The sequence below is a fragment of the Brassica rapa genome, chromosome A02 (assembly GCF_000309985.2).
Source record: "Brassica rapa cultivar Chiifu-401-42 chromosome A02, CAAS_Brap_v3.01, whole genome shotgun sequence".
Classification (NCBI taxonomy): domain Eukaryota; kingdom Viridiplantae; phylum Streptophyta; class Magnoliopsida; order Brassicales; family Brassicaceae; genus Brassica; species Brassica rapa.
Window position 1 is genome coordinate 31169686 of NC_024796.2, and position 27647 is coordinate 31197332.

The 27647-nt window shown below is 35.0% G+C and overlaps 4 protein-coding genes and 1 long non-coding RNA gene across 5 annotated transcripts; all 5 read left to right on the forward strand.

Moving 5' to 3' along the window:
• The first annotated feature begins 5361 nt into the window (after nt 1-5361).
• LOC103855317 (phytosulfokines 5) lies at nt 5362-5895 on the forward strand. The gene is made up of 2 exons (XM_009132282.3): nt 5362-5549; nt 5637-5895. Exons 1-2 carry the CDS (start codon nt 5433-5435, stop codon nt 5751-5753), a joined length of 234 nt encoding a protein of 77 aa, XP_009130530.1. The 5' UTR covers nt 5362-5432; the 3' UTR covers nt 5754-5895.
• Nucleotides 5896-6177: 282 nt separating this feature from the next.
• On the forward strand, nt 6178-8077 carry LOC103855318. The gene has a single exon (XM_009132283.3). It carries the CDS (start codon nt 7463-7465, stop codon nt 7928-7930), a length of 468 nt encoding a protein of 155 aa, XP_009130531.1. The 5' UTR covers nt 6178-7462; the 3' UTR covers nt 7931-8077.
• A 9675-nt stretch (nt 8078-17752) lies between these two features.
• Nucleotides 17753-18663, forward strand: LOC103855319. Its single transcript, XR_004455275.1, has 3 exons — nt 17753-18043; nt 18134-18303; nt 18382-18663. It is a non-coding gene; the product is annotated as an uncharacterized LOC103855319 (long non-coding RNA).
• Nucleotides 18664-21688: 3025 nt separating this feature from the next.
• On the forward strand, nt 21689-22461 carry LOC103855320 (cysteine-rich and transmembrane domain-containing protein WIH1). Its single transcript, XM_009132285.3, has 3 exons — nt 21689-21874; nt 21956-22115; nt 22235-22461. Exons 1-3 carry the CDS (start codon nt 21829-21831, stop codon nt 22278-22280), a joined length of 252 nt encoding a protein of 83 aa, XP_009130533.1. The 5' UTR covers nt 21689-21828; the 3' UTR covers nt 22281-22461.
• Nucleotides 22462-23642: 1181 nt separating this feature from the next.
• On the forward strand, nt 23643-27645 carry LOC103855321. Its single transcript, XM_009132286.3, has 9 exons — nt 23643-25251; nt 25342-25529; nt 25788-26063; nt 26171-26229; nt 26315-26351; nt 26436-26507; nt 26593-26743; nt 26838-27020; nt 27107-27645. The coding sequence occupies exons 1-9, from the start codon at nt 25066-25068 to the stop codon at nt 27488-27490; spliced, it is 1536 nt and encodes a 511-aa protein (XP_009130534.1). The 5' UTR covers nt 23643-25065; the 3' UTR covers nt 27491-27645.
• Nucleotides 27646-27647: the final 2 nt, after the last annotated feature.

The window sequence follows — 27647 nt, forward strand, 5'->3', positions numbered from 1 at the left end:
ATTAATATATTATCGACATTAGCGGCTATGTAGCATTTATGTTGTTTTCAGCGACCTAGAATATCGTATACTCCATAATCCATATAATATCATAACCAGTTTAAAAAAAAGTTAATAAGAAGAGAAAGACTCCCATATAACCTAACAAATAGTAAATATCCTATGCCTTACTTGAAACGTATTTACAACATGTAAAATACTAATCGTTTTTACCTAATTAGTAGTAAATACCCTATCCATTGATTCTGGAAACTTAGTTACAAACTAAACATAAAATACTAATAGTATTTCGTACATATTTCCTTTGTGTCGACAACGAATAGTATAGTTTATCCTCGTAAATCTCAAATTACGTGATCTCTCAGCATTGACGGATTCTGATGGACCGTTACAACAGTACTGTTAACGCACGACCAAGTGGCACACGTTGAGCTCTGCTGGATTTGTCGCAGCACCAAAGCTTGTCTTAAGCTCATCAGCTTCTCATGTAGAATTTGGTTTTCCACTCGTAGACGATCATTTTCCATATTCGCGCCTTGACAATGGTGCATAACGTACCGGAGCTGGTTTTCTAGTTCTCGGTTCTCGGTATTGAGCTGGTTAAGCTGGCTTCTCAAGTCGTCTAGATATTTTTGTTTCTTCATCCTTGACCGCCTAGCAGATTCCGGATTTGATTTTTTCCGTTTCTTTTGCCGCTCATCCTTTTTAGGGAAGAAAACGTTCAAACCGGTCAGGTTAGAAGGTCTGTCTTCCATACCAGGACAGGGGTCGCTTTTGTTTAGAACTTGACATGAGTTTGTTTTCTCAACAGCAGGATCACTTCCACGGGACAGACCGGTGAATTAAAGATGGAGAATATATCTGACGCGTCGTCCCAGGGAGTGAATCTAGTTTCCAATGTCTGTAAATGATTGGCAACTATCTGTTGAGATAAGAAACCTGGTAAAATTGAAGACATAATAAAACCAAATTTAAAACGAAACAAAATAGTTTTTTCAAAATGCTATATGAAAGGAAGAGTAGAAGGGGAAAAGGGAAGAGTTGCATTGTAGGAGTCTCATATTTATGGACAGATTTCTTGAGCCTTGGGGCATGCACGAGGGTACTCTTGTCTTTAGCTTTTCCATGGTTCCAGACAAAGAGGAAGACAAATGTGAGAAAGGTTCGAGTCAGGAGAGCGACAGTATCTGGATACGTGTAATTATGGGATTAGACATAGCTCAAAGTAAGCCGGAGAGCGTCTTTTTCATTCTTGATTATTTACGCATTTGCCTTTATATATACCGAATATTCGTTTCCAATATATACTTGTAAAAGTCGCAGACTCAATCCAAAAACAATAATAATTCTTCTGATTTATTTGACATTTACTTTTAGTTATATACACTGTAACATCAACTCAGCTGTGGATAATATCATAATATTCATCTAATCTACCGATGATAACATATCTTTTCGTGTGCGGATAAAACGAGTTTTGCTTTGGTTTGGATAACAGCTTTTCATAGTGAAAAATGACGGCAACAACAACAAACTAATTATAGTCTGGATTGTTTGAAAGAATGTGCAAACAAAACCTCCGTATCAAAACTTATCTCTCGATCATTTTTCCTCTATCCATAGTTTCTTTTTTTATTTCTAAAAATGTAAATTTCATTTCAAGAGATGAAGATTGAGGAGTACTAATAGTGATCAGCTAATTGATAGACCTTTGAAACTGGTTCCATGACAAAAAGGTAAAAAACATGGAAGCAAATGCAATTGATGCTTCATTCGTTCAGTGTGGTAGCGACGAGGAGAAGTAAACGATGGAGACTTAAAACACTTGAATGAGAGTGAGAAATCGAGCAGATACATGTATGTTGGGAGAAATCCGAATACAAAGTGGAGCCACAACCAACTAAGCGGAATGCGTTACATTACATACTATGGTAATGTACTTTCAACCATACTATAATGCGTTACATTACATACTTTTGGGAATTGACGGTCACGGTTTGTTCCTTTTTGATAACGATATAATGTATTTATATGATAAATGAAGCTCCTTGTAGAACTTTAAGTTTTGTGCACGTATATATATGCTTTAGTTCTTGAAATGCTGTTTACATTTCATGCTGAAAATAACTTCAGTCTAGCTGCTAGCACGTTCTTGAAAATTATCTACTATATTTTGAATACCCGTCCATTAGTGCTGGGAATATGAATCATTATCCGCGGGTCCCGCCCCATTTGACCTGCTGCGGGGCGGGTGTGGGTTGAGTGATTTGAAAAATTTGGTTCGCGGGTGCGGATGCGGGTTGAGTGACTTTTATGCGGGGCGGGTGCGGATTAGCCAAAATTCAGTGCGGGTATCCGCCAACCCGCAAAAACTAAAAAAAAAGATTTTTTTTAAAAAATATTATTTTTAAATGGAAAATTTTTAAAAAATAATTTAATTTTAATTATAAATAGATTAATATTTATTATTTTTAATAAAAATTATTTAAAATATTAAATTTTATTGTTATTTTTAATAAAAAAAATATTTAAATATTAAATTTTATTCTTATTTTTAATAAAAAATATTTAAATTAATAATTTTTAATATTATTAATATTATCCGCGGGTCTAGCGGATCACCCGCGGGTTTAAGCGGGGCGGATGCGGATTTCATATTTTCTTCTTGCGGGTCACGCGGGTCAAATTTTTTGAGTTAAAAAAATCAGTTTACCCGCGGGTTGGCGGGTCAGCGGGGCGGGTTTGACCCGCAACCCAGCTCTACCGTCCATATATACGTTTTAACTTTTAACTTACGTTATACGGTCTTTTACCAAAAAAAAAACTTACGTTATACGGTCCATGAAACACACATTTTTAACATTCTAAGTTTTGGTATAGTGTAACCTCTATGTTATTAGGTATTATGATTTATGACTTGATTTGCGAAAAAGTACTAGTATAATAAGTTTGGATACTAAACAAGACATCTCAAATAAATACTTTATAGAGAGAGCATGGTGGTAGTTTTCTTAACGGCAAAGCTCGGTTCAAAGCAGCCCTACGTACCCTAAGAATGCAAATTTTCAAAAAAACATAACACACTTTCTACTTTTATACACATGCATGTGCACACCATCTTTCGTTCTATTTAAAACTATATGTGTTTATTTTTTTCCCTAATAACAATCAAGTAGTCATTGTTGAAGTTAATTACTCTATTTCAAAAAACATGTCATAGAAATTAGACTGTCTTCATTACATTTTAACTATTGAAATTATAATCGACGTTTTATTGCTATTATTGATTCTTAAAACCACTTTCGTTATTTGCTTACAGTTGGTTTTAAGGAGTTAAAGCATCTCCAAAAAAAATTATATAATTTTAAATATATATAGAGTTTTTGCTCTAAAAAAAACTTCAAAATTTCAAATTTAGAGCTTTAAAGAGTGAAACAACATATTTAAAATTTCACTACTCAAAACTCCAAATTTTAAGTTTCATTTTTTTATTTACATTTTGGTCATTATAATTAATTACACATCATATTTATGATTCTTAATTATTATTTTGTTTATCGTTTTAATCTTTAAACTTTTGTATATCATAAATATTTTAAATTTATTTTTATAAATTCAAATTTTACACATAAAATTAAATAAAAAATTTAAAATAACATTTATAATATTTTAAAAATAGAATTAGATAAGAAAACTATTACAAAATAAACTTAATAAAAACATTTTAAAAATATACATGAAGACATAATTATTGACAAATTTAAATATTACAACATCACTAGTATATTTTCTCCGGAACTTTTAAAATATTGTCCCAATAGATTTTGTGTAACCGAAGATAAAGCATTACAGAAATAATTTTATGAAATAATGTGATATTTTCTTGTAATTTAACATTTAATTATGTATTTCTATTTATACTTTTATATTTTAGGGTAAGAATGAATTTATTACAATAATATTTTTATATGTGTGCTAGTTATTTATAAAAGTTTTATAAATTTATATTAATTATGAAAAATATAATGACCATAGTGTAAATTATAAATAATTTGAAGTTTAACTTTGAAGTTTTGCTTTTATAGAAAAATACCTTGAAACTTCAAATATAAAGTTTTACAAACATAAAATAGAAAGTTTTTTTGAAAATGCTTACCTAAAGGTAGCATTAGCAATGGTACTAATAGCAATAAAATGTCGAAATACAACTATTTAATATATCCATTACAAGATGGATATCTTTATTTTACCAGCGGATACGGATTTTTAACCTAAATAGTAGTTGGAAGAATTAACGTTCCCCATATCAACATTTCATAAAATTTTTAATACTTCTGTTATCCAAGCTGCTTGTTATATTCTAGAGAAAGAAAGAAGCGCAGTATGTTCTAATATGGATCAAATATACAGTTCATACAATAAAGAATATATAGGCCCAAGTTTATTGAAGACCTAGAGTATATAGTCTACGGATGGTTGATCTTGAGTTTGTATAAGATCCACTATACAAAGAAAAACAAAACGATAACAGTTAAAATACCGCTGATAATTAAGCATATGAAAACACTTTTAACTGTATATTTGATAAAAGATTACATCAAATCTGTAACAATATGTAAATGAAACATCATGTTTTGTTTACAATGGATGCCCGAAAGGATAGAAAGTTATATAAATGAAAACGTCAAACACAACACAGTTTTATCTCGGTTCTTTTTGTTTGCATTAGATTTAATGGTTTCTATCACCACCGCACATGTATCTAAACATTTGAACTAAACAATATAAAGAGATACGATGTACTAATATAAGCCAACGTATCACGTATGTGTAAAATAATTACTTACCAACAACAAAAATAATAGAATTACAGGAAGGAATTCCCGGGGGGCCGTTGGAAATAGCCAATTATTCACTAATTACAATTTACAACCATCGAAATGCTTTATAAGTAATTAACTACGACACTCATTAGTGTATACTGCAACTAACTTCACACGAGAATCATTAGGTGAATCTCAGAGTGTACAGATACATCCGCCACCAACTTTCTTCCATTTATGTATGTAGGTATTTAAGATATAGTTGACTCCTCATTGATCAATTTCACCAGAAACTGCCTGATTCACCAACCAAAAACAATGGTTTAATTACATATCTTTTATTTTCATATATAACTCAATTTTAGCAATTAAAAATATACATGCTCGTGTTTGGTATGTAATGGTTTCATGACGCACACTTAAGATTATATGGCTCAGGTTTCTGCTGAACCTTTATCGCATCTCATGTTTTCTCTATAAATACTCCCCAAATACTAACCTAAATCTCATACAAGTTCCTCCCATCAGTCATCACCTCTCTCTCGATATATTTGATCTGATCTACTTCATAACTAACAGAAACCGTATAGTACTTAGTCATATCATAAAATGGCTAAGTTCACAACTTTCTTCTTTATCATTGTTCTCCTCCTCTGCTCCACGCTAACAAACGCATCAGCCCAGCCTACTCCAACGTCCGTTTATTCGGGAGAAATCTCCGTTGAGGTCTCCCAACCCCACCATCACTCTTCTTATTCTATTTATAGTGAATTAATAAACATGTGGAGATATAAACAATTTAAATTTGTACAGAAATTAGAACAAGGAGAGGAAAACTGCGAAGGTGTTGGAGAAGAAGAGTGCTTCTTGATACGAAGAACTTTGGCTGCTCATACTGATTACATCTACACACAAAACCACAATCCCTAAATGATTAATTAGCTTATAATCATTCATTGGAATACTTTGGTAAATGATATATTGTGTCATTGTATTTTCTTTATTATTAGTCAAACTACTTCACATTTGTATTTATCTATATCACTTGATCTGAAAATATGTGTATTGATTATTAGTGGAAAAGTTAGGTACTAGTAGTATGGTTTCTTTTTCGACTATAATACGAAGTGACACCTAGCTAGTCACTCTGTTTCTAAATATAAGTTGTTTTAGTAAAAAGACACATATTCAAGTTAATTTTTATTAAAAATTATCATTAAAACTATAAATTAAAAGTTAAAGTTTACCTAAAAATATGAAAATATCTCATGTATTGAGACATCAAAATCCTTTTAAGCATCTTATATTCCAGAATGGAGGGAGTATTATTTAGAGTTATACATCAACCCAAACAAGCTAATAATTTATCACATCTTCATTACTTTTTAGTCGTCTTAAATGAAAACAGTTTAGTTTCTTGTATAAATTAAGTCCCTATTTTTGATATACACAGCAACATTTTTAAAAACCTCACACACAAACTAAAGATAATAAGACACCTCCATGGCTCCATATATGTATACGTAGATTGTAGACATACATACTCTGAAATCATTGTGTGGATGTTGAAAATATTACCACAGACTTATCAATAACTACCTAGGTCAATGATATACACATGATTCAACAAATTATTTTTCTATGTTAACGATCTTAGTACACATTCCTCAAAGTTTGATCATAGTTAAATTTTTGGGAGAACTTGATTTTCAAAACATATTTTAATTATAAGTCATTGGAGAAACGATTTTCTTGTGATATAAAATGTTCTGATACATTTGAAATCATTTTGTCAAATGAAAATTTGATGAATATTTCTCAACTCTTTTTCTCTTTCTCCTTTTTTAAAAATTTGTTTATTATTATCTTTATTGAAAAAGTTTTGTGAGAGACTACTATATATTGTGATTTTGTGAATGCTTTTATTATCGGTTGGCATGTTATAATCAAAATATATAAAGTTAGCATACAAAATTGATTGTTGACATCTCAAGCTGACCTACATAAATGCATTCCGTGTAAAACATTTGTTTAGAAGAAACTAAAAGTTGAAGCAACATTTATATGACAAATTGGTGGCATGATAATGAAATTTGTATCACTATACTAAATTCAAGTCGCGTGACTCTAACCAATCTTTCACTCCCCGTCGTAGTTTTGAGTATTTTCATTGTTTAAAATGAGATGTATATGAAGTTTGGTGTCATATCCCAATCCATCTATAGATAATACGTGTTAATTAATGACATATTGATGAGTACTTGGCAATTTTTTGAATGGATATATCCCAACTTGGATTTTGAAAAAGAAAACTAAAATGTTAATACTTGCTATTAGCTTAAACACACCACGATATGTGTTTCAAACTTTATAAAATATTAAAAGATCGATTGCCGGCCTGTATTTTGCAACTTCAACCCCATTTTGACTTAAAGAAAGTAAACTAGATCCATATTATATTGCTTTTAGTAAGATAAGTATCCCCCAAGCTGTAAACATCCAACTATATACATTTATTATATATACACTTATAAATTTATTTTCGTATTGAAGGGCACATTTATATCGAAGTACATGGACGGCATCTTTTCTCTTATATAATTTATTTCAGTCTTGTTTTTTCTATTTCACTTGAAATCATGAAAGCTAAAAAGATGAAGAAAGAGAGCAACCTAGCAAAACTGGTGAAATCTCCCGTTCGTTTTTTGATCATGGCACGTGATGCCTACATACGTAGCATGACATCATGCTCCGCCGGTTATATTCGTGGTGGTGGTGGCTCCGGCGGTTTCGGTTTGCCGGCTGGTAATTTCCAAATCTGCGAAGAACCAAGCACCACTCTCCCTCGTAGCTTCACACTCAATTCGTCCACGACGACGGTAGCGACACGTGAACGCTGCCGGTTTGTCTCGGACTACTCACGTGGTGGTGGAGAAATCACGGTGGCGACTGGAGGACCGTTGGACCTCCGAAGAAACTATAGCTGCATAGTGATGGGAAGGATCGATGAAGAGCAGGCTTGTGATAAGTTCGAAGAAGAGGATTTGCTATTTGACAAATTCAAGAAACGAAAAATAGATAGAGTTTTTACTATACATCCAAGATAAAAGAAAAAAAAAGTAAAGACCCTTTGAATTTTCCGTTTTGTTTTCCTCTTTCTTGTTGATTTTTAAAGGGATTGATTTTGTTTTCATTGTTAAGTTGTTGTGCTTATAGGTTTCTTGTAGTATATAAATTTCAATACATGTAGAATAGAACCTTCTCTCCTAACACGACACCAACGTGAACATAACAAATAAAATAACTCTCTTGCGGGGTGTGTGTGTAGCAAAATAAAAAGTTACGGGTAACAAAAACATTAATTAACTAGTAAAGTTTAGGGGGTACCATTAGTAATGATGCGAGGAGATCCATGCAGTACCTTTTAGAGTATCAGAGTCAGTATATGTTCAGCAAACCAATCAAAGCTGATGGAGAAGATGCTATGCAGAGCTGGTGAACCATCTTTGTTTCTCCGTTTATTAGAGAATCTCCGAAAAGACATTTTAATTTACAAAATTTCGTATTTGAAGTTCAAAGATATTTTTCTCAAAAGATAAAATTTCAAAATCGTTTATATTTTATGCTATTATCTTTATTTTTGTCATAATTGATTTTAATTCATAAAAATTTATAAATAACTAACACATATATAAAAATATTATAGCAATATTAATTAATAAAATGTTACATTAAAAAAATTACATAGAAATACATAATTAAATTACGAGTAAATACCATATTATTCCATAAATATTTTATATATGATCAAGTAGTGCATTTTTAAGTTTTTTTTGTAACATTGTTGTTGTCTAAATCTAGTTTTAAAAGATTTTATCTTATTTTAAAGTTTTTATTTAATTTTATGTGTAACACTTAAATTTATAAAAAAAATTGTAATATTTATGAGATACAAAAATTTTAAGGATTAAAACGATAAAAAAATATATTCAAATATCATAAATGTGATATATAATTGTAAGGACAAAAATTTAAATAAAAATATGAAACTTCAAATTTGAAGTTTTGATCATTGACTACAGATTTGAGGTTTTATTGCTCAAAATTAAAAAAATTAAAGTTTCGAGAAAAAAAAGATCGAGAGTGAAAAATTCATATTTGAAATTATATAGTGTTTGGAGATACTCAAATGCTTTTTGATATGTATCAGACTTGGGTTTATGTTTTGTGTTTTTAAGCTGTAACACGTGCTGGACTTAAATATGGATCAGCTTAGTAAGAAATAGATTTTAACTTCAGTTTATATTTTGTTTCTCTGGCCCATTAAGATATTCTAAAGCCCAGCATACCCGAGCATGTTATATAAAATATAAAAAAGTATATATTATAAAGTCCAGCAAAGTATATATAAAAATGTGGGAGCAGATCTAGCGAAGATAAAGTTTGCAGTGTCTTTTGGTACTGCGATTAAGATAGGGTATCAGTCTGATACTATGCTGTAACTCCAAATCAACACGCTTCCTTTTAAATTTTCTAACGTATTAAAATATATCTGAATTAGTTATCAAAGCATCAATATATACTTAAAAAGAAAAATAGTCAATATATATATTTCCTAAATTCCAATTGTTGAATGACATTGTAAAACGATGGTCAGTTATTAAATTTACAATCCATTTATGTTATTAACGGGATACCATAAACTCTGGTCAACTTAATAATTCAAAAGAATTAAACATATAGTTAATCAAGTCATTGGTTGTGATATGCATATCATTAATAACATTTAACTAGATCTCGACCCGCGAAACCGCGCGGATTATTGGTTTTATTTATTTTTATATAAATATTTTTTAAAAAAATTGGTATATATTATAATATATATGTGGCTATCAGTTTTTAAAACATAATAAATTTAAGGTATATTCTTTTTCATTGAATAGATCGTTTCAAACTTTCACATGTATTTATATCTTCTTATATATATATATATTTTCAGATTATTATTTCATTATTAAAATCATAACTATATATATAAAGATTAGTAAAATATTATTTTATTGTCATATCCAAAGATATTGTAACATTTCACAAATTTAGAAAGTTTATAAAAAATTAGACTTTTCGCTTCATAGATTTATAATTTTAAAAGTTAACATCAAGAAATATTTAAATAATTAACATATCGAGGTATAGTATTACAACATTAAAATTGTATCTATTTAATTTATATTATCTATAAATCTAATGAATCATCTATTTTAAATCTAATTATTGATAGCCCAATAAAAAAATTTAGTAAGCCCAAAATTTAAATGATAAGATTATAGATTAAATGTAATATGACTTTTTAGGAGTAGGTCCATTAGGTCCATTTTTAAAAAAAATCACACATGAATCAAGGTTGTAACTTCTGTTTTAATATATAAGAAATTTACCATTGCATTCATCTGTCATTAACATTAAATATGGAAAATAGATTGACCACCCCCAACCTCTGTATTTATTAACCTCATCGTTTAATCTCCATCGACATCTTTTGTTAACATATTCTCTTTATATACTTCAGTTTCAGACAAGAACCCAACCAAAAAAAACATCAAAACTTTTGTTCTTTTCTTTTTTCACATATCAGCGAAAATTTTAAAATGGGGAACTGTCAAGCGGCGGAGGCAGCGACGGTTTTGATCCATCACCCGTCGGAGAACAAGGTTGAGAGGATTTACTGGTCGGTGACCGCAAGCGACGTCATGAAATCCAATCCTGGTCATTACGTTGCGGTGGTAGTGACATCACCGACATTGAGGAACGAGAAAGGATCTCCCTTGAAGCAGCTCAAGCTCCTTCGACCAGATGACACTTGTTAGTGCCGGTAAACCGGACTGATGTAAACGATATAATAAAAGCGAAGTTAAGGAAATAGACGAATATAGAAAACGAATACGAGAACGATAAGAAACCGTATTCGCAACGAGACATGGAGGCGAGATATGATCTCTTTCCTTAACTCAAAATATTTGCTCCGTTAGTGAGACGGGACTGTACGAATATAGAGTCCCAGGATATAACCATGGCAGACGACTCACGCCTCACCCGTGATCGCCCTATCGAACAAAAAATCTACGAAACACTCTCGCAATAATAGACTTACGCAGAGGGAATTTTGCTGTTGGATTTCGATTCAGAAAAGGTTAAAAAATGAAGGAAGAGAAGAGATGATATTTAAAGAGACGGAGACGACCCACTTCCCGCAACAGCTGCTGCACGTGGGCGAGAATCTCGCGGAGATCGAGGGAAGTTGAGTTCCGAAACTTCTTCCTCAAGACTCTCTCTTATCTCGTTTAAAAATTTCGAGAGGATAACATGCATGACGTTTTTATTTTCTAGACAAACTACTTGTCGTTTTAAATAAAATTGTATGATGTTTTTTCCCGAAATAAATGGCAAAACGTTGAGCTTAACTTGGTCCAAAAAGAATACTTCTTATCGGGCCAAAGGCCCTCCACCCAAGCCCAAGCCCAAGCCCAAGCCCAAGCCCAAGCCCAAGCCCAAGCCCACGCCCACGCCGAGCCGAGCCGAGCCGAGCCGAGCCGGCCGGACGGCGGCGGCGGCGCGCGCGTGGGGAGCTTTCTTCTCTCTCCAAGCTGTTTAAGCTTTCATGGTAAGTGAACATATATATATTGCTCAACTTCTCTTCCTCTAAGCGATGTGGGACAAGTCTCCTTACATCATAAATGATGATACTTTGGGCTGTTGATCACACAGGCCCAAGTCATTTGCTTTTCACATATTTCATTAAAGCCTAAAGGCTATTAATGGATCCAACAATCCCCCACATGAATAGAAATGACTCTTCTAAACATATGCAGACTAAATGCAGACTCGATAGACTCTAAAAAACTATACTTATTCTAATCTGGACTAGACTAGACAGACTTATCGAGAGTGTTTGCGAAAAATTCACTGTGTTTGAGTTGGTGGCATTTTTAAGCCTTGAACCACTCATAGTTAATATCTGTCGGGTTTACTTTACCAGAAGGTGAACATGATGTCTTGAACCAACCGGTGTTTTATGTAGACCGAGACAACAGGCATAACGCAGCTTCATTTTCTCGTAGAACTTAGTTCTCTATTGTGTTCATTGTGGCCCTGAACTATTCCTGGTTTTCATGAGTGAACTTAGAGAATATAGCCTTGCATTCATTCTCCTAGAAACGGCCCCATTTCACACTCATTAGGTGATTGACCATGAAAAGTATTGAGTAATACTCCGCTTAGAAGCTATGGAATCATTAAAAGCTTATGCTTATCCTTCACACATTCGTTAGCACTTTTATCATCTTAGGAGCTGGGAAGAGACTACTTTGTCTCAAGTGCTTTGGTTAGATTCTGTTTGATTTTGTTTTCCCTTTGAACCTACGTCTTGGGATCTCCAGTCATGATAGGTAGGGTTGCAGTCAAGCATCCTCATTCGTTATAGGCTTTAAACCCATTCCTTTTGATGATTTAGCAACAACATCTCGTGGCAAACCTTTAGTAAATGGATCCGCTAGGTTGTCAGCCGATTTGATGTAGTCTATTGTGATTACACCAGTTGAGATAAGTTGTCTAATGGTTTTATGTCGTCTTCTGATGTGACGAGATTTACCATTGTAGAGATTATTCTGAGCCCGAGCTATTGCTGATTGACTATCACAATGTATGCGTATAGCTGGCACAGGTTTCTCCCACATAGGGATATCTTCCAAAAAATTTCTAAGCCATTCAGCTTCTTCTGCTGCTTTGTCTAAGGCTATGAACTCAGATTCCATTGTTGATCTGGCTAACACTGTTTGTTTGGTAGATTTCCATGATATTGCTGCTCCCCCTAGTGTAAAGACATATCCACTTGTGGATTTTGAGTTTTTAGAATCTGATATCCAGTTAGCATCACTGTATCCTTCTAAAACTGCTGGTTCTTTACCATAGTGAAGCCCAAAATCTTTGGTGTAGCGCAAGTAATTGAGTACCCTCGTTATAGCTTTCCAGTGTGTATGACCTGGATTACTTGTATATCGACTAAGTACGTTTACTGCATGCGCCAGATCCGGTCTAGTACAATTTGTCAAGTACATGAGACTTCCGATCACACGTGCATACTCGTTTTGTGAAACCGCTTCACCTGAATTCTTTGTCAAGTGCATTTGGGGATCTAACGGAGTTTTTGCCGTACTATTAGAGTAATTTTTAAATCTCTCTAATATTGTTTGAGCATAATGAGATTGGGTTAAGATAATTCCGTTTGAATTTCTTTTGACTTTAACCCCGAGAATTACATCTACTAATCCCAAGTCTTTCATCTCAAATGTCCCTTTGAGCATGTTCTTTGTTTGATTGATAATGTCTTTATTGCTTCCAATAATGAGCATATCATCTACATATAGGCATAGTAAAACATACGCATTTTTGGTAGTTTTGTAGTATATGCATTTGTCACATTCATTTATTTTGAAACCATTTGACATCATTGTATTGTCAAATTTTTCGTGCCATTGTTTAGGAGCTTGTTTAAGCCCATAAAGTGACTTTACAAGTCGACATACTTTGTCTTCCTGTCCGGGAATGACAAAACCTTCAGGTTGTTTCATGTAAATTTCCTCTTCTAAATCACCATTTAGAAAAGCAGTTTTTACATCCATTTGATGGATTTCTAAGTCTCTTAAGGCTGCGATTGCTATCATCAGTCTTATTGATGTTATTCTCGTCACTGGAGAATATGTATCAAAATAGTCAAGGCCTTCTTTTTGTCGGAATCCTTGAACTACAAGCCTAGACTTGTATTTTCCACCAGGTTTGCGTGTCATTATCCATTTATTCCCTAATGCTTTGCAGCCAGGTGGTAAATCCGTTATGTAATACGTATAATTTTGCATAATCGAATCTAATTCACTCCTGACAGCTTCGTTCCAAAATGGAGCTTCTGGTGAAGCCATGGCTTCTGCCAAAGTTTTTGGAGCATTTTCTACTAAAAATGCCATTAGGAAATCTTCTCCAAAAGATTTTTCCTTTCGAGTTCTTTTGCTTCTTCGAGGTTCATCTTTTTCTTCATTTTCTGAAATATCATTTATAGAAATCTCGACGTTTGTCTCAGTTTCTGAGTTCTTGTCATTGTCTCTTTCTTCTCGAGTTCGTTTTGAACCTTGTTTTTCCCTATATGGAAAAATATTTTCGAAGAAAGATGCATTTCTTGATTCCATGACTGCATTTTCATGAATATTTGATATTTCAGATTTATGTACCAGAAATCGATAAGCATTACTGTTATGTGCATATCCGATGAAGATGCAATCCACTGTTTTAGGTCCAATAGTGACCTTCTTTGGTGGTGGTACCGCAACTTTTGCCAGGCACCCCCACACTTTGAGGTATTTATACGAAGGTAAATTACCTTTCCATAATTCATATGGAGTTTTGCCAGTTATTTTGTGTGGAATTTTGTTGAGGATATAATTAGTGGTAAGCAACGCTTCCCCCCACATGTTCTGGGGTAACCCAGATTCCTGCAACATAGCATTCATCATCTCTTTTAGAGTTCGATTTTTTCGTTCAGCAACTCCATTAGATTCTGGTGAGTAAGGAGCTGTAGTTTGATGGATTATTCCATGTTCTTTACAGAATGCATTGAACGGACCATCATACTCGCCTCCTCTGTCGCTTCTAACTACTTTAATAGTTGTTTTAAGCTGATTCTCGACCTCGAGTTTAAATTCTTTAAATTTTTCCAAGGTTTCATCTTTGCTATGTAATAAATAAACATAACAATATTTTGTGCAGTCATCTATGAAGGTCACAAAGTACTTTTTACCACCTCTAGTTTGTAAGTATTTTAAATCACATAAATCAGTGTGAATTAAATCTAGAGGTTTATTAGTTCTTTCAACACGAGGTGATGGCGTTTTTGTGAGCTTAGCCTGTACGCATACTTCACATTTTTGTTTACTTGTTTTGCATTTAGGAATTAGATTTAATTCATTAATCTTTGTATAGATTTGTAGTTTACATGGCCTAATCTTTCATGCCATATATTAAAAGACTCAACCAAATAAGCAACTGGCTCATTCTTATTCATTGAAACTTTTGGAGCTACAACTTTTGGAGTGACTGTCATTACATTCAACTTGACAAGTCCACCCTTAACATAACCCCTTCCCAAATACATCCCATTCTTCCTAATCACGAGCTTATCCGCCTCAAAGCTTGTGGCGAATCCATTCTTGCTGAGCAAGGTTCCCGAGACCAGGTTCTTCCTCATGTCTGGCACATGCTTCACATTTGTCAGAGTGACCTCACGTCCAGATGTCATCTTCAAGATCACATTGCCGCGTCCTTCAATCTTGGAGACTGCAGTGTTTCCCATCTTGAGCTTCTCCTCAGTCTTGCTTTTCTGATAGGTGCTGAACATCGCCCTATCGGTGCAAATGTGGGTGGTTGCACCAGTGTCATACCACCATTCCTTGGGGTTGTTGCTTTCAACCATGTTCGCTTCAGTCACCACAGCAACGAGATCCTCCTCAGTGAGATTTGCCTGATCCTTCTCATCCTTGATCTTTTTGCGACACTCAACAGTCTTATGCCCCACTTTGTGGCAGTAGTGACATTTCCCCTTGAACTTCTCCACATTCGCATTGATCTCAATATCTTTGTTCTTGAAGTTTTTTCCAGAAGCCTTCAAGGCTGCAGCAGTTTTGGAAGGCTTGGCAGGAGAATAGGCGTGTGCCTTTCCTTTGCCTTTGTGCTCAGCCATGTTGACATTGTGCTCCTTTGTACCGACCTTTGCAGCAGTTCGGTTTCTGGATTCCATCTGAAGCCTCGTGATGAGCTCCTCGAGCCCCATCTTCTTCTTCTTGTGCTTCAAGTAGTTCTTGAAATCCGCATAGCTTGGAGGAAGCTTTTCAATGAAGCTGAGAGTTGTGAATGTCTCGCAGATGGACATTCCTTCAGCAGCGATTTCATGGCAAATGAGCTGAAGCGCTTCCACCTGATCCATGATGGGTTTTGAATCCACCATTTTGAAGTCGTGGAATTTTGAGACCACATACTTCTGGCAGCCAGCGTCCTCACCTCTGTACTTCTTGTCTAGTGATCTCCATAGCTCTTTCGCCGTGGGAATCTCACAGTAGACACGGTACAATGGGTCAATGAGGCGACCCAAAATGTAGCCTTTGCAGATGAAGTCGGAATGCACCCATATGTCAACAGTTGCGAGGCTGTGAACATCATCAATCCCGTAAGGCATAAGGGGCTTGTCCTCCTGGAGGAACTTCTCCAGCTTCATCGTTGCCAGGAAGAACAACATCTTCTTCTGCCACGTTTTGAAGCCTTTGCCATCAAATTGGTTTGGCATCAGTCCTTGAGTGAACACACTAGGGACAGTCGGAGGAGTTTGAACTGCCACCGGACCACTTGCAGTTGCTGAAATTGAGCCCGTCTGATAAAGACCAGCACCGAATAGGGTACGGCGAGTGGTTTCATCAGCAGCATTCCCCGCAGGGAGGAAAGTACTCGTTGTTGCTGCAGTGGTTGACGCTGTGATGTTTCCAGCGGTTGTCACGCCAGTTGCTGCAGCGTTGAGTGGAGTCTGAATGACATCCGAGGTGTCCATGGGAGTGGGGGTGTCGTTTTCGTTTGTCATTTTTTCTGTAGAAAAAACATGAAAAACGGATTAGTACTCCATTCAACATTTAACATATTATTTTAAATAAAATAATAGTCTAAAATCGATGTTCATTTTTGGTGTTTGAACCAAATCATATCGATATAAGTCTTAGAAAAAATGTTTTGCAAACTCGCTTAAAAGCGTTCGCAGAAATCATTTTTATAGACTTAGAATGTTTCACAAACTCGCTTAAGAAAGCGATCTTGAAACGATTCACTTATAGAACGTTTTGAAGATGTATCAAAAACGTTTGCGAAAAATGCTAAAAAACAATTCGCAAATCGTAATGAAATAAAACAGAAACGTTTCGCGGAAGTACTATAAAGCAAATCGCAAACATGTTTTTAGAATAACCTCAGAAAACGTTTCGCGGATAAGCGTATAGCAAATCGCAAACATCGTTATAAAATAAGAATAACCATTTCGCGGAAGTGCTAGGAAGCAAATCGCAAACACGGTTCCAAAACCCGTTTTATAAATCGTTTTTCAACCCGATTCGAGCTTTAGACATAAAGCGATTTTGAGTTAAGATTGTTAGTGCCGGTAAACCGGACTGATGTAAACGATATAATAAAAGCGAAGTTAAGGAAATAGACGAATATAGAAAACGAATACGAGAACGATAAGAAACCGTATTCGCAACGAGACATGGAGGCGAGATATGATCTCTTTCCTTAACTCAAAATATTCGCTCCGTTAGTGAGACGGGACTGTACGAATATAGAGTCCCAGGATACAACCATGGCAGACGACTCACGCCTCACCCGTGATCGCGCTATCGAACAAAAAATCTACGAAACACTCTCGCAATAATAGACTTACGCAGAGGGAATTTTGCTGTTGGATTTCGATTCAGAAAAGGTTAAAAAATGAAGGAAGAGAAGAGATGATATTTAAAGAGACGGAGACGACCCACTTCCCGCAACAGCTGCTGCACGTGGGCGAGAATCTCGCGGAGATCGAGGGAAGTTGAGTTCCGAAACTTCTTCTTCAAGACTCTCTCTTATCTCGTTTAAAAATTTCGAGAGGATAACATGCATGACGTTTTTATTTTCTAGACAAACTACTTGTCGTTTTAAATAAAATTGTATGCGTTGAGCTTAACTTGGTCCAAAAAAAATACTTCTTATCGGGCCAAAGGCCCTCCACCCAAACCCAAACCCAAACCCAAGCCCAAGCCCAAGCCCAAGCCCAAGCCCAAGCCCACGCCGAGCCGAGCCGAGCCGAGCCGAGCCGAGCCGAGCCGGCCGGACGGCGGCGGCGGCGCGCGCGTGGGGAGCTTTCTTCTCTCTCCAAGCTGTTTAAGCTTTCATGGTAAGTGAACATATATATATTGCTCAACTTCTCTTCCTCTAAGCGATGTGGGACAAGTCTCCTTACATCATAAATGATGATACTTTGGGCTGTTGATCACACAGGCCCAAGTCATTTGCTTTTCACATATTTCATTAAAGCCTAAAGGCTATTAATGGATCCAACAACACTTTACTCATCGGACATGTTTATCGTCTCGTCAGCTTTGAGGGTATGCATTCAACTCCCGCTGTTTTGTTTTTTAAAATATAGAAAATATTATTTTTATTGAAAAAAATGTGAATGGGTTTTTTATAAACAGAGGTTTTGAATGAGTTTGCGACGAAGAAGTGTGTGAAGCTTGGGAAGCTAATGAAAGAAGGAGGAGGACTCGAGCTGAAGAAGAGGAAGAAACACAAGCAGAAGACGGGTCAAGAAACGGGTCGGATCAACCGTCAATCTGATCCGAGTGAAAATGTGGGCAACGATACGGTAAGTGCATGTCCATGCTCTCATAATATCAGTCAGGACCGTATTATGTAACGTGTAGAATAGAGCATTATAATATAGGTCGCCGGAGAAGACGGTGTAGATGGGTTTATTATAAGGCGGAGCCAAAGCGGAGGAAGAGGTGGAGGTGGCTGGAGGCCAGCTTTACACAGCATTCCGGAACTTGGACCCTCATGAGACTTTAAAAGCGTAGATATTCCTTGAAGCTATCCGACAACATTGACATTAAAGTTTTATGTAAAGCGATGTTATTAGTGTTATATATGCTTTAATGAAGATTCAAAATATGTTAAAGAACTTTAGCTGTCCTAACGTTCAATATATTCGAGATTTAAAAGCTTATTAATATGAAAAATCACTTGCAGATTCAAAATCGCAAACATTATTAATTGATTTATTCCCCTGTTTATACAATGCATAACTTGTAAGATACACTCACTTTCAAAAATTATATGCAAACCGACAGTTTGTTGTACCCATGGATATTGTTGTTTGTGTTCAACCTAATTTGATTTTACGTAATACCATAAATCATCCATACAACCAATCATAAATTAAGATGTTTAGTCGTTAACTACCGTTCCTCTAACCAAATGATAGGCGCTTAAAAAGTTTCTAAACGAAAGACAAATGATCATAGTTATGAATATATTAATTTGTAATCATATTTGGTTGCTTAAAAAATTTGTTAGGCAGCTCATTTGGTCGGGCCTCTTTTCTCAATCATAGTTAAAGAAGTCAATATGCCAATGACTGATGCATAATTCAATATGGTTCGGTTAACTAGACGCAATGTAATCGGAGTCTTACAGACCGATCAGCCTTCAAAAGTTGAATCATCTTTCGACCTTTAGAGATCAGTTTAATGTCTTTAAATTATGTTTAATTTGAGGAAACCTAAGAGCATCTTTATCCTTAAAGGGGATTAAGGGTTTCTTATTTTATTTTATTTTTTAAAAATTTTTTAAATTTTTTCTGATTAAAAAAAAATTTATAAAATACACCAATCACGGACCGTTATGTGTCGGTAGAGCCCGCAAACAGTGCAAACTACACACAACAGACGTCTCTTATTTTGCCTACTTAACACACAGTTTTTTCAATAATCGTGGGCCTCCTCCACATAAGAGACGCTCAGCATACTGTGATGCAGATGCTCTAAATGTCCATACATATTCTTTTGCAAAAAGAGCTCGAACATGTAAGTATTTTTCCCATGTAAGTTATAAACAGCAAGCAATCACCGGTTCTTCAGGAAAATACCGATTAGCCGACCATATATAATTTAATAGATGAAATTTGTGGGAAAATAATATAAAACTAGAGATAAGGTAATTAACGGCTCAATCATCTTTAGTTTCAATAATAATCGTCCTTAGGTTAATACTAAAGTACTAATATTATTGTTTAACGTTGCAATTCTGTTTCAGTTCTTAATGTCAGTGATGAAAACAAGCTTGAAGAGATTGTTACATACAAGCTACTCCAGCGATGACAAGAAAAGACCGGCATCCGAAGCAACCAAATAAACCTCATTTTTTTAATGATAATCATAGACGGTTGAAGACGGTTAATGATTTTCTAAGAATTTTCGGGCACTCTAGTCGAACGTGTTGATTTGGTTGGGAACAAAGCTAGTGTTGTAATATTTGAATTGGAAAATTTTATTTGAATCAAGTTTGTAATCATCAGTTCAGTTTTTCGTTTCTCGGGTTGATAAATGAAAGTAATTGATTAAAAAAACCTGTATTTCAAATCATAATGCATCGCATGCAAGTCGTAACTACATAGACGCATACAGGGCCGTCTAATAGCACGCGTAAGTGGTGCGGTCGAACAGGGTCCGAGCATAAAAATAAAAAAAAGTAAGAATTTTTTAACAATATATACATAAATTATAGTTTAAAACTTTAAAATTTGATATAGTATTGACTAGTTTATAATTTATAAAAAAATTGTTAAACATACATAAATATAACTATTAATTTCTAAAACTATTTCATTATATTTTAAATATATCATTAATACTTTTTGAACAGGTCCAAAAAAAAATTGAGACGGCTCTGGACGCACACATAAAATCAATAACAGATGGGCCAAATAAGAAAGTGTAATATCCATATGAAACTGTAGAGGAATGGGCCTAGCTTGACTGTAGTAGCCTAATTAGAATACCGAGAATCAACGATGATTTGTGATTATCTAAAACATCCTGAACGTAAACTGAAATCAGTAATAAGCTAATGTGTAATGTTTTTTTGTGAGAAAACAACAATACGTTGCGAAAGTCTCCACAGTGTGAAAGTAAACTTTCTTCTTTGATGATTTTGCTAATGTTTTAGCTTTTAGTCGATGTTATCACCACGATGTTTGTAGTAACGATGTTAATTGGTTCTTTTATTTAGGCTGTGTGTATCATGTTTGTGTGTAGACAATGCAACGAGCACTGTTTCTTAGAGCATATTTATTGTTGGCTTTTTAGGTTTAGGTTCTTAACGTAATATAAGATACATTCTCTTAGTTTTTAACTAAAAAAAGTTAAAAGTTGTCTCTTATATTTCTTATTTAAGAGACGTTTTTTAAACTTTCTTAGTTAAACGGTAAAAGACCGTATCTTATATTACGCTAAAAAACTCAATCTAAAAAATATGCAATAAACATGCTCGTATAGTCCTCAATGGGTTGTACTGTTCATGGATATTAATATTCGAATAGTATAGTATATAGTAAGATTGTAGATGTCACAGGAAACCTGCCCTAGCATGTGGGTGGATCATAAAAGCCATCTTCTTATTCAACCAAAGGAGGTCGTATCTAATTTGTTTTCTTGCTGTTGTTATATTACGAGGAAAGTATAATTTTAAGTTCAAACATAATCTGCCAACAAATTAATCATGTTTTAAATAAAGTTTTTTTTGATAACTTTGGTATGATCCTAAAAGTTTTCTAAGCCCAAAAACTAATCACCAAAAAATTCATAGAAATCCAGATTTTCTTGCCCTTTAAAAGATTTATGAGTGACCAAAGAGAATCGAACCTATGACGGAAGCTCTAGCTGGAACCCCTTTACCACTAGGCCAAGGATTTAAATAGTTAATATTAACTTTCAGATTTTACCATCTTTTATAATAAATTGCTTAGTATTTTGGTTTTTAACATATTTTCAGATTTTACCAGCTTTTAAGATAAATTGCTTAATTTTTTGGGTTTTTAAACATATTAACTTTAAGATTTACCAGCTAAAATACAAAAGTTGTAAGGTCAAGTATCAACAACAGATAGATCACCTAACTTTCAAAGGAATTTATTCGTAAATCTTTATGATGCAAGAAAGACATCTTAAGAATAATTTTCTTTATAATAAATGACTAATCAAATAGAAACGAAGAAGAAGAAAGTTTGAATTTGACAAAATAATATATATACTTATACTATATAAAGGAAAGAAAGAAAGAGAGAGAACAAAAGAAAGAAGAAAAGCTCAAAGAACTCAAAAGAAGAAGAAAGATGTATAATCAACAACAGTATCCAGTTGGTGCTCCTCCTCCCCAAGGTAATAGATCTTCTCTCTAGTTCGGTTTGTATCGTCTCTGCTGGTTTAATCTTTGCTCTCTCTTGAATTCTTGCTGAAAAGGGTATCCTCCTAAGGACGCTTATCCTCCCACTGGTTATCCTCCCGCCGGTTATCCGCCGCCGGGATATGCTCAGGGATACCCTGCTCAAGGTTATCCTCCACCTCAATACTCTCAAGCTCCTCCTCAGCAAAAGCAACAAGTCGGTATGCTCGAAGGATGGTATGTTCTTGATCCCTCCATCTTTTTTTTTTTTTTTTTATTAAAATGATCTTTTGTTTGTTTTAGTATCCAAATAATAATATGTGTTTGTGCTCTGTTTATATATATGTAAATCACAGTTTGGCTGCTCTCTGCTGTTGCTGTCTCTTGGATGCTTGTTTCTGATCGCAGTCGACGATTCTATTTACATTATTACATCATGTAAAGACCGTCTTTGTCTTGTTCAAATATCTCTCTTCTGTTGTTTTATCTTCTTTTTGTCTTGTGAATTTTTTTGTTATATTCTTATGGATTATTGACTCGTCCATGACCATATCTCTCTTTCATATACAAGAATTCGAAACTATTGAGAAGTAGATCAGCAAATGATCAGAAGTGTTAGATGAGGTGTTTGTCATCATCAACATCATATTATTATAACATACAAAAAACAATCCATTCAGACAAAATCTCATAGATGCTAAATAATGAAGAAACAAGAGAGTTTTTGTCTTTTGATCAAATGAATCTTCTCCTCGTGATCATCGAGAAATGGAAGGTTGCTTGAATGGTTGAGGATTGCCTTTTCCATTTGAAGTTGTCCGAGTAAGACTTATTAGCCTGCAGTTACACGGTAGATGAGCCATCAATTCATATGGGTGTTACGTTCAAACTGAAGAATAGACAGAATGAACCATTTTGAATGAATGATGAGTTGGTAAACAATTCACACTATGAAAACCATTCTTATTTCTGATGAAGCAAAATTGAGAAAAGTTCTCAAGCAGTTGTTTGATGGTGGACTAATCTTAAACTAGAGATTAAAAAAAAATAAAAAAAAATCCAAAATCTACCAACAAAAGGTTTTTGTATAGCCTGAGAATCATTCAGCATACGCTTAAAACACTTGTTTTATTCTTATTAACATGAGCTCTGTTGGAGAGAAGTCAGAACTGCTAACTCCATCTTAGCTGCATCAAAAGCTATAGAGATTACAATAACCCATCGAGAGCCAATAACTGATACAAGAAAGTGTGATACCTTTAAGTTGGAGACGAAGTTGATCTTCCATTTCCCAAGTTTGCCAGATCCTTGCTGTGTAGCTGTTCTAGCTGCTGATTATGTAATCTTCAAACTGGTTTGAAGGAGATGAATAAGAAAGTGAATTCAGATTGTGTTGTATTCTTCTATTACTACTAGATTGTAGATTTTGAGAAAATTTACAAGCAATTCAAATCTTTTTTTGCTTACTACTCTCTTCCCAAACTTTGAGAATGTCATAAACTGAAAGTGAATATTCTTCATCATTCTCAAAGTTTATGACACTTCTAGACCCCCCAACTTCTAATATAATCTCAATTACAACTAATCAGGTTCTTTTAAAATATGCAATGAACTCATAAAACTGAAAAATCCAAACTTGGAGGAAGGTGTAATCTCATTGCATAAAACAATCAAATCTAATGTACAGAAGAAGAAGAAGAAAGACACATCACAAGCCAATCAATAACTTGGAGAGAGAGAGAGAGAGAGAGAGAGAGAGAGAGAGAGAGAGAGAGAGAGAGAGAGAGAGAGAGAGAGAGAGAGAGAGAGAGAGAGAGAGAGAGAGAGAGAGTTGTGTTTAAGGTAGCAGACTTGGAGTGCTTAACAAGCCAATCAATGACTTGATCAATGTTGGTAGAGTTCTTGCAAGATATCATGAAGCAGCATACTTCTCTATTGAGCCCCCTGTTGCAAAGAAAAACATCTTCACACAATCCAAGTCTTTTTTTTGTTTGTGTGTTTCATTCAGGTTTAAAAAGAGATTTAACATTTCCTCGGTTAAGTCATCTTTGGAGAGAGCTCCAGGCTTATCGATTTTGTTACCAAGGACAAGAAGAGGGATGCCGTTAAGCGAGGTCTTGCTCAACAGATCATGGAGCTCGCTTTTGGAGACACAAAGGTTGTATGTGGAAGCGAGGTTGACCACCGAGATCCCAGAGTTTGATAGTGACACTTTCTTTTGTCACTTTCCTCATGTTGAACCCAACCGTAGGAATCATGTCTTCACTGTATCCACCGGTCTGAACAACAAAGAGGAAAGAGAAGAGTATCAATCAAATAAAAAGATTTGATTGGGCAGAGAGAAGTTCGGAAGAAAGAAGATTTGAATTGGAAGCGCTGCACTTATACGCTCCATTTCAGCCGGTAATGGAGAGTAGTTTAGATGGGTTTACATATGGGCTTTTAGGCCCACTTTAATGGGTTATTATACAATGATAAAGTCTATCTCTGCAGTGTCCCCCTCCATTCTGGTATTTTAAGGTAATTTCTAGATAATGCATTCTCGTTTGGTTATGGGACTTTTCTTTTTTTAAACATATGTAGTAATTATTACAACTATTTAAAGCTTACCATCAAGTAATTTTTTTTGGTTAAAAATTTTCTAGATTTAAATTGCATATATTTTATTTATACTGTATTGTTGTGAGACAAATGTGATCCATCAGTCACTCATGCAAACATTCAGCAAATAGTCTAATAAAGACACTTGATAGGATTACAATATCAAGGTGATGTTTTCCAAATTTAGTAAAATGGTCAAAACACTTTCGTGTGAAGAGCATGTCGAATATTGTATATAACTTCGTACGCTTTAGTAAAGTATGTATATATTTGATCTCTTTTTTTTTTTTTTTTTCTTAGTGAAAAACGTAAAACCAACAAAAGAAGAAGAGCGAGTCAAATATAGAAAGCAGGGAAAAACGGCTTAAGATACGTTACTCTAATCACTCTCCTTCCTTCACCCAAAAAAAAAAAAAAAAGAACAATGTGGCCACAAGCTATCCTTACCTTAGTAAGTAAGTCAAACACACCCAGAAGAAAGGCAATACAATAACCAAATATTTATAACAAATGTAGTCTCATAAATCTCTTTTAATCCCCCAAAAGGATATGTGAAAATAAACTAGTGACATGATTTTCGATCATCATGACAAAACCAAGAATACTCGGAGTTCTGTTTCAGCTCCTCTTAACGGCCGTGATTTCTCCGGTTTTGTCGGTTCACAGTTTACCGGACGGTGGAGATCATGACCGGTTTAAGAGACGCGACCCTCTTAACAGCTTTAGGTATTACAACGGAAGTTTCAACGTTCAAGACAAACATTATTGGGCAGTGAGTCTCTCTTCTTCGTCATCTCATGTTTTTTGTAGTAAATCTTTTTATTAACGTAGAGTTAAAAGTAATATTTTAATGGCATGTCAGGCTACGTTTTTTACCGGAATCCACGGTTACGCCTTCGCCGGAGCGTTTCTTATTGCCGGCGTATGCTTGGGTCTTTACGCAGCTTTCTTCAACAAAAGAAGACGTGTTTCTTCCACGCAACGTCGATATCTTGACCGTTACTATCTTCCTCTCTTCTTACTTCTTCTTCTCTTCATGTCACTCTCAGTGTAAGCTTTATATATAAACACTTTCTTCTACTCTATCCATAATGTCGCTCACTCACTTAGTACCGGAGATCATTAGCTCAACTGAAAAAGACTCCGGTCATTGCGTCGAAATTTTTTTCAGTTCGAGTGACCGCTGGAACGAAACTGATATTATATGATGTGGTTTCGGGCCTAGTCATGAACCTCCTGATATTAAAATAAATAAAAATAAAAATAAAAAATAATATCACTCACTTGGATTTGATAAAATTTAAACAGGGCAGCGACAGGGATAGTGATAGCAGCCAACCAAAGCTCGAAGTCCAGAACAGAGGAGATGAAAGAAACCATAGACAAAACAGGAGAAGATGTAGACAGAAACATACGTACCGTGATAACGTCGCTGACGAGGATACAGTACCTGTTGCTTCCCTACGATCAGACAACGACTCATCTACTCAATGTCACTAGCCATCGACTCAAAAAAGGATCTCAGCTTATTCAAAGCTTTGTTCACCATAACGGTCCTACCATTGATCTCGCCATCCAAATCTCGTAATATATAGTCTCTCCTCTCCTCAGTTCTTATGTTTTGTTTTTTGATCTTCTCTCTGTATCAAAAGTCCAACATTATTCTGGTCTGTATGTTTTTGTCTTCTCAGGTATGTAACTCATCTTGTGATTGCATCGACCAACTTATTCGTTCTCCTTCTAGCCCTCGGTAAGATCATTTAGCATCCACTACAAGTTATGTCTTAAATTTTTATGTGTCTAATTATTTGATTTTTTGCTTGCATCTATCACAGTTCCTATCTTGCTTCATTGGCACCCTGGATTCATCATGTAAGCCATCCAACTAAACATAATTTCTTGTTAAATTGGATTGTAAAGATTATTTATTATGTTTCTAATTTTTTTACTAATCAGGGTGATATTCTTGTGTTGGATATTAACAACTCTTTCTTGGGCTCTAACTGGTTTCGATTTCTTCCTTCACACGTAAGCTAATCAAACCCTAAAGACAAACCCCAACTTGTTCCTGAGTCCGGACTCTAACTCCTCAGTTTTTTTTCACTCAACGCAGATTCGCAGAAGACGTTTGCTCAGCGTTCAGTGGCTTTGTGCAAAACCCACAAAACAGTACACTGACAAATATTTTTCCTTGCATGGATCCTCTTCATTCTGACAAAACCCTAATGGAAGTCAGCTTAATGATCCGTAACTTCATCACCGAGGTATATACTTATATAAATCAATCAAGAATGGTAAAAAATAAAATATAAAATCCGCTGTTTCTTGACTTTTATGTTTTTTTCTCTGTTCTTTCAGTTAAACTCAAAAGTAGCAAGTTCAATGCGGTCTTATGCCTTGACTGACCGGAGTAGAACTGTATCATCGTCGGCGCCGCCGGAGTCTGGACTGATATGTGATCCGTTTTTAGGACAACAGATCAACAGCTACACACCACAAAGCTGCTCCAACGGCGCCATTCCAATCGGCCAATTCCCAAATGTAAGTCTATTTAAGTCCAAATCAACTCCTGTTAATTTGTGTTCTTAGGACACATAATGAACTAAAGATCTTTTTTGTATTTTTAGGTTCTTTCAAGATTCACATGCCACGACAAAGATCCACCGGAAACCTGCAGAATCACCGGCAAATTCATCCCGGAAGCAGCTTACCTAAAGGTCTATGCTTACAGCAACTCAGCTCAGGGGATGCTGGACATATTGCCTTCTCTTCAAAATCTAATGCAATGCCTTCACGTGAAAGACACGTTATCGAGCATCGTCTCTAACCAGTGTAAACCCTTTAGGGCTTCAATGTATCGGCTCTGGGCGTGCATGCTTGCTCTCTCTCTTATCATGAAGGTTACGGTTCTGCTCTTCCTCGCTAGAGCTTACCAAGAGAGAGGAAAGAGCTTTGCTTGGTTTTCGATTCATCCAACTTCCGAAGAAGAAGTAAGACAAGTGAATATATAGTGGTGAATGTGTGTATGTATATCATTATAGATTTTGTTTTGTATTTACATTTTTTCTTTCTGGATGAAACATACAATATATTTTTAAGAAATGTAAATATGACATTGTATCAAACATTTGTAATAAGTGTTACTCAACAGGTATTTGTCTACGTATT

What these genes read in the sequence shown, in the direction of transcription:
- LOC103855318 (XM_009132283.3), top strand. Translation starts at nt 7,463, where the DNA reads ATGAAAGCTAAAAAGATGAAGAAAGAGAGCAACCTAGCAAAACTGGTG.
- LOC103855320 (XM_009132285.3), top strand. Translation starts at nt 21,829, where the DNA reads ATGTATAATCAACAACAGTATCCAGTTGGTGCTCCTCCTCCCCAAG. An exon ending in TGGTGCTCCTCCTCCCCAAG is followed by an intron (nt 21,875 to 21,955) that starts GTAATAGATCTT and finishes CTTGCTGAAAAG; the next exon opens with GGTATCCTCCTAAGGACGCT. An exon ending in GTCGGTATGCTCGAAGGATG is followed by an intron (nt 22,116 to 22,234) that starts GTATGTTCTTGA and finishes TGTAAATCACAG; the next exon opens with TTTGGCTGCTCTCTGCTGTT.
- LOC103855321 (XM_009132286.3), top strand. Translation starts at nt 25,066, where the DNA reads ATGACAAAACCAAGAATACTCGGAGTTCTGTTTCAGCTCCTCTTAACG. An exon ending in GATCTCGCCATCCAAATCTC is followed by an intron (nt 26,064 to 26,170) that starts GTAATATATAGT and finishes TTGTCTTCTCAG; the next exon opens with GTATGTAACTCATCTTGTGA. An exon ending in CAATCGGCCAATTCCCAAAT is followed by an intron (nt 27,021 to 27,106) that starts GTAAGTCTATTT and finishes TTGTATTTTTAG; the next exon opens with GTTCTTTCAAGATTCACATG.
- LOC103855317 (XM_009132282.3), top strand. Translation starts at nt 5,433, where the DNA reads ATGGCTAAGTTCACAACTTTCTTCTTTATCATTGTTCTCCTCCTCTGC. An exon ending in CGGGAGAAATCTCCGTTGAG is followed by an intron (nt 5,550 to 5,636) that starts GTCTCCCAACCC and finishes AAATTTGTACAG; the next exon opens with AAATTAGAACAAGGAGAGGA.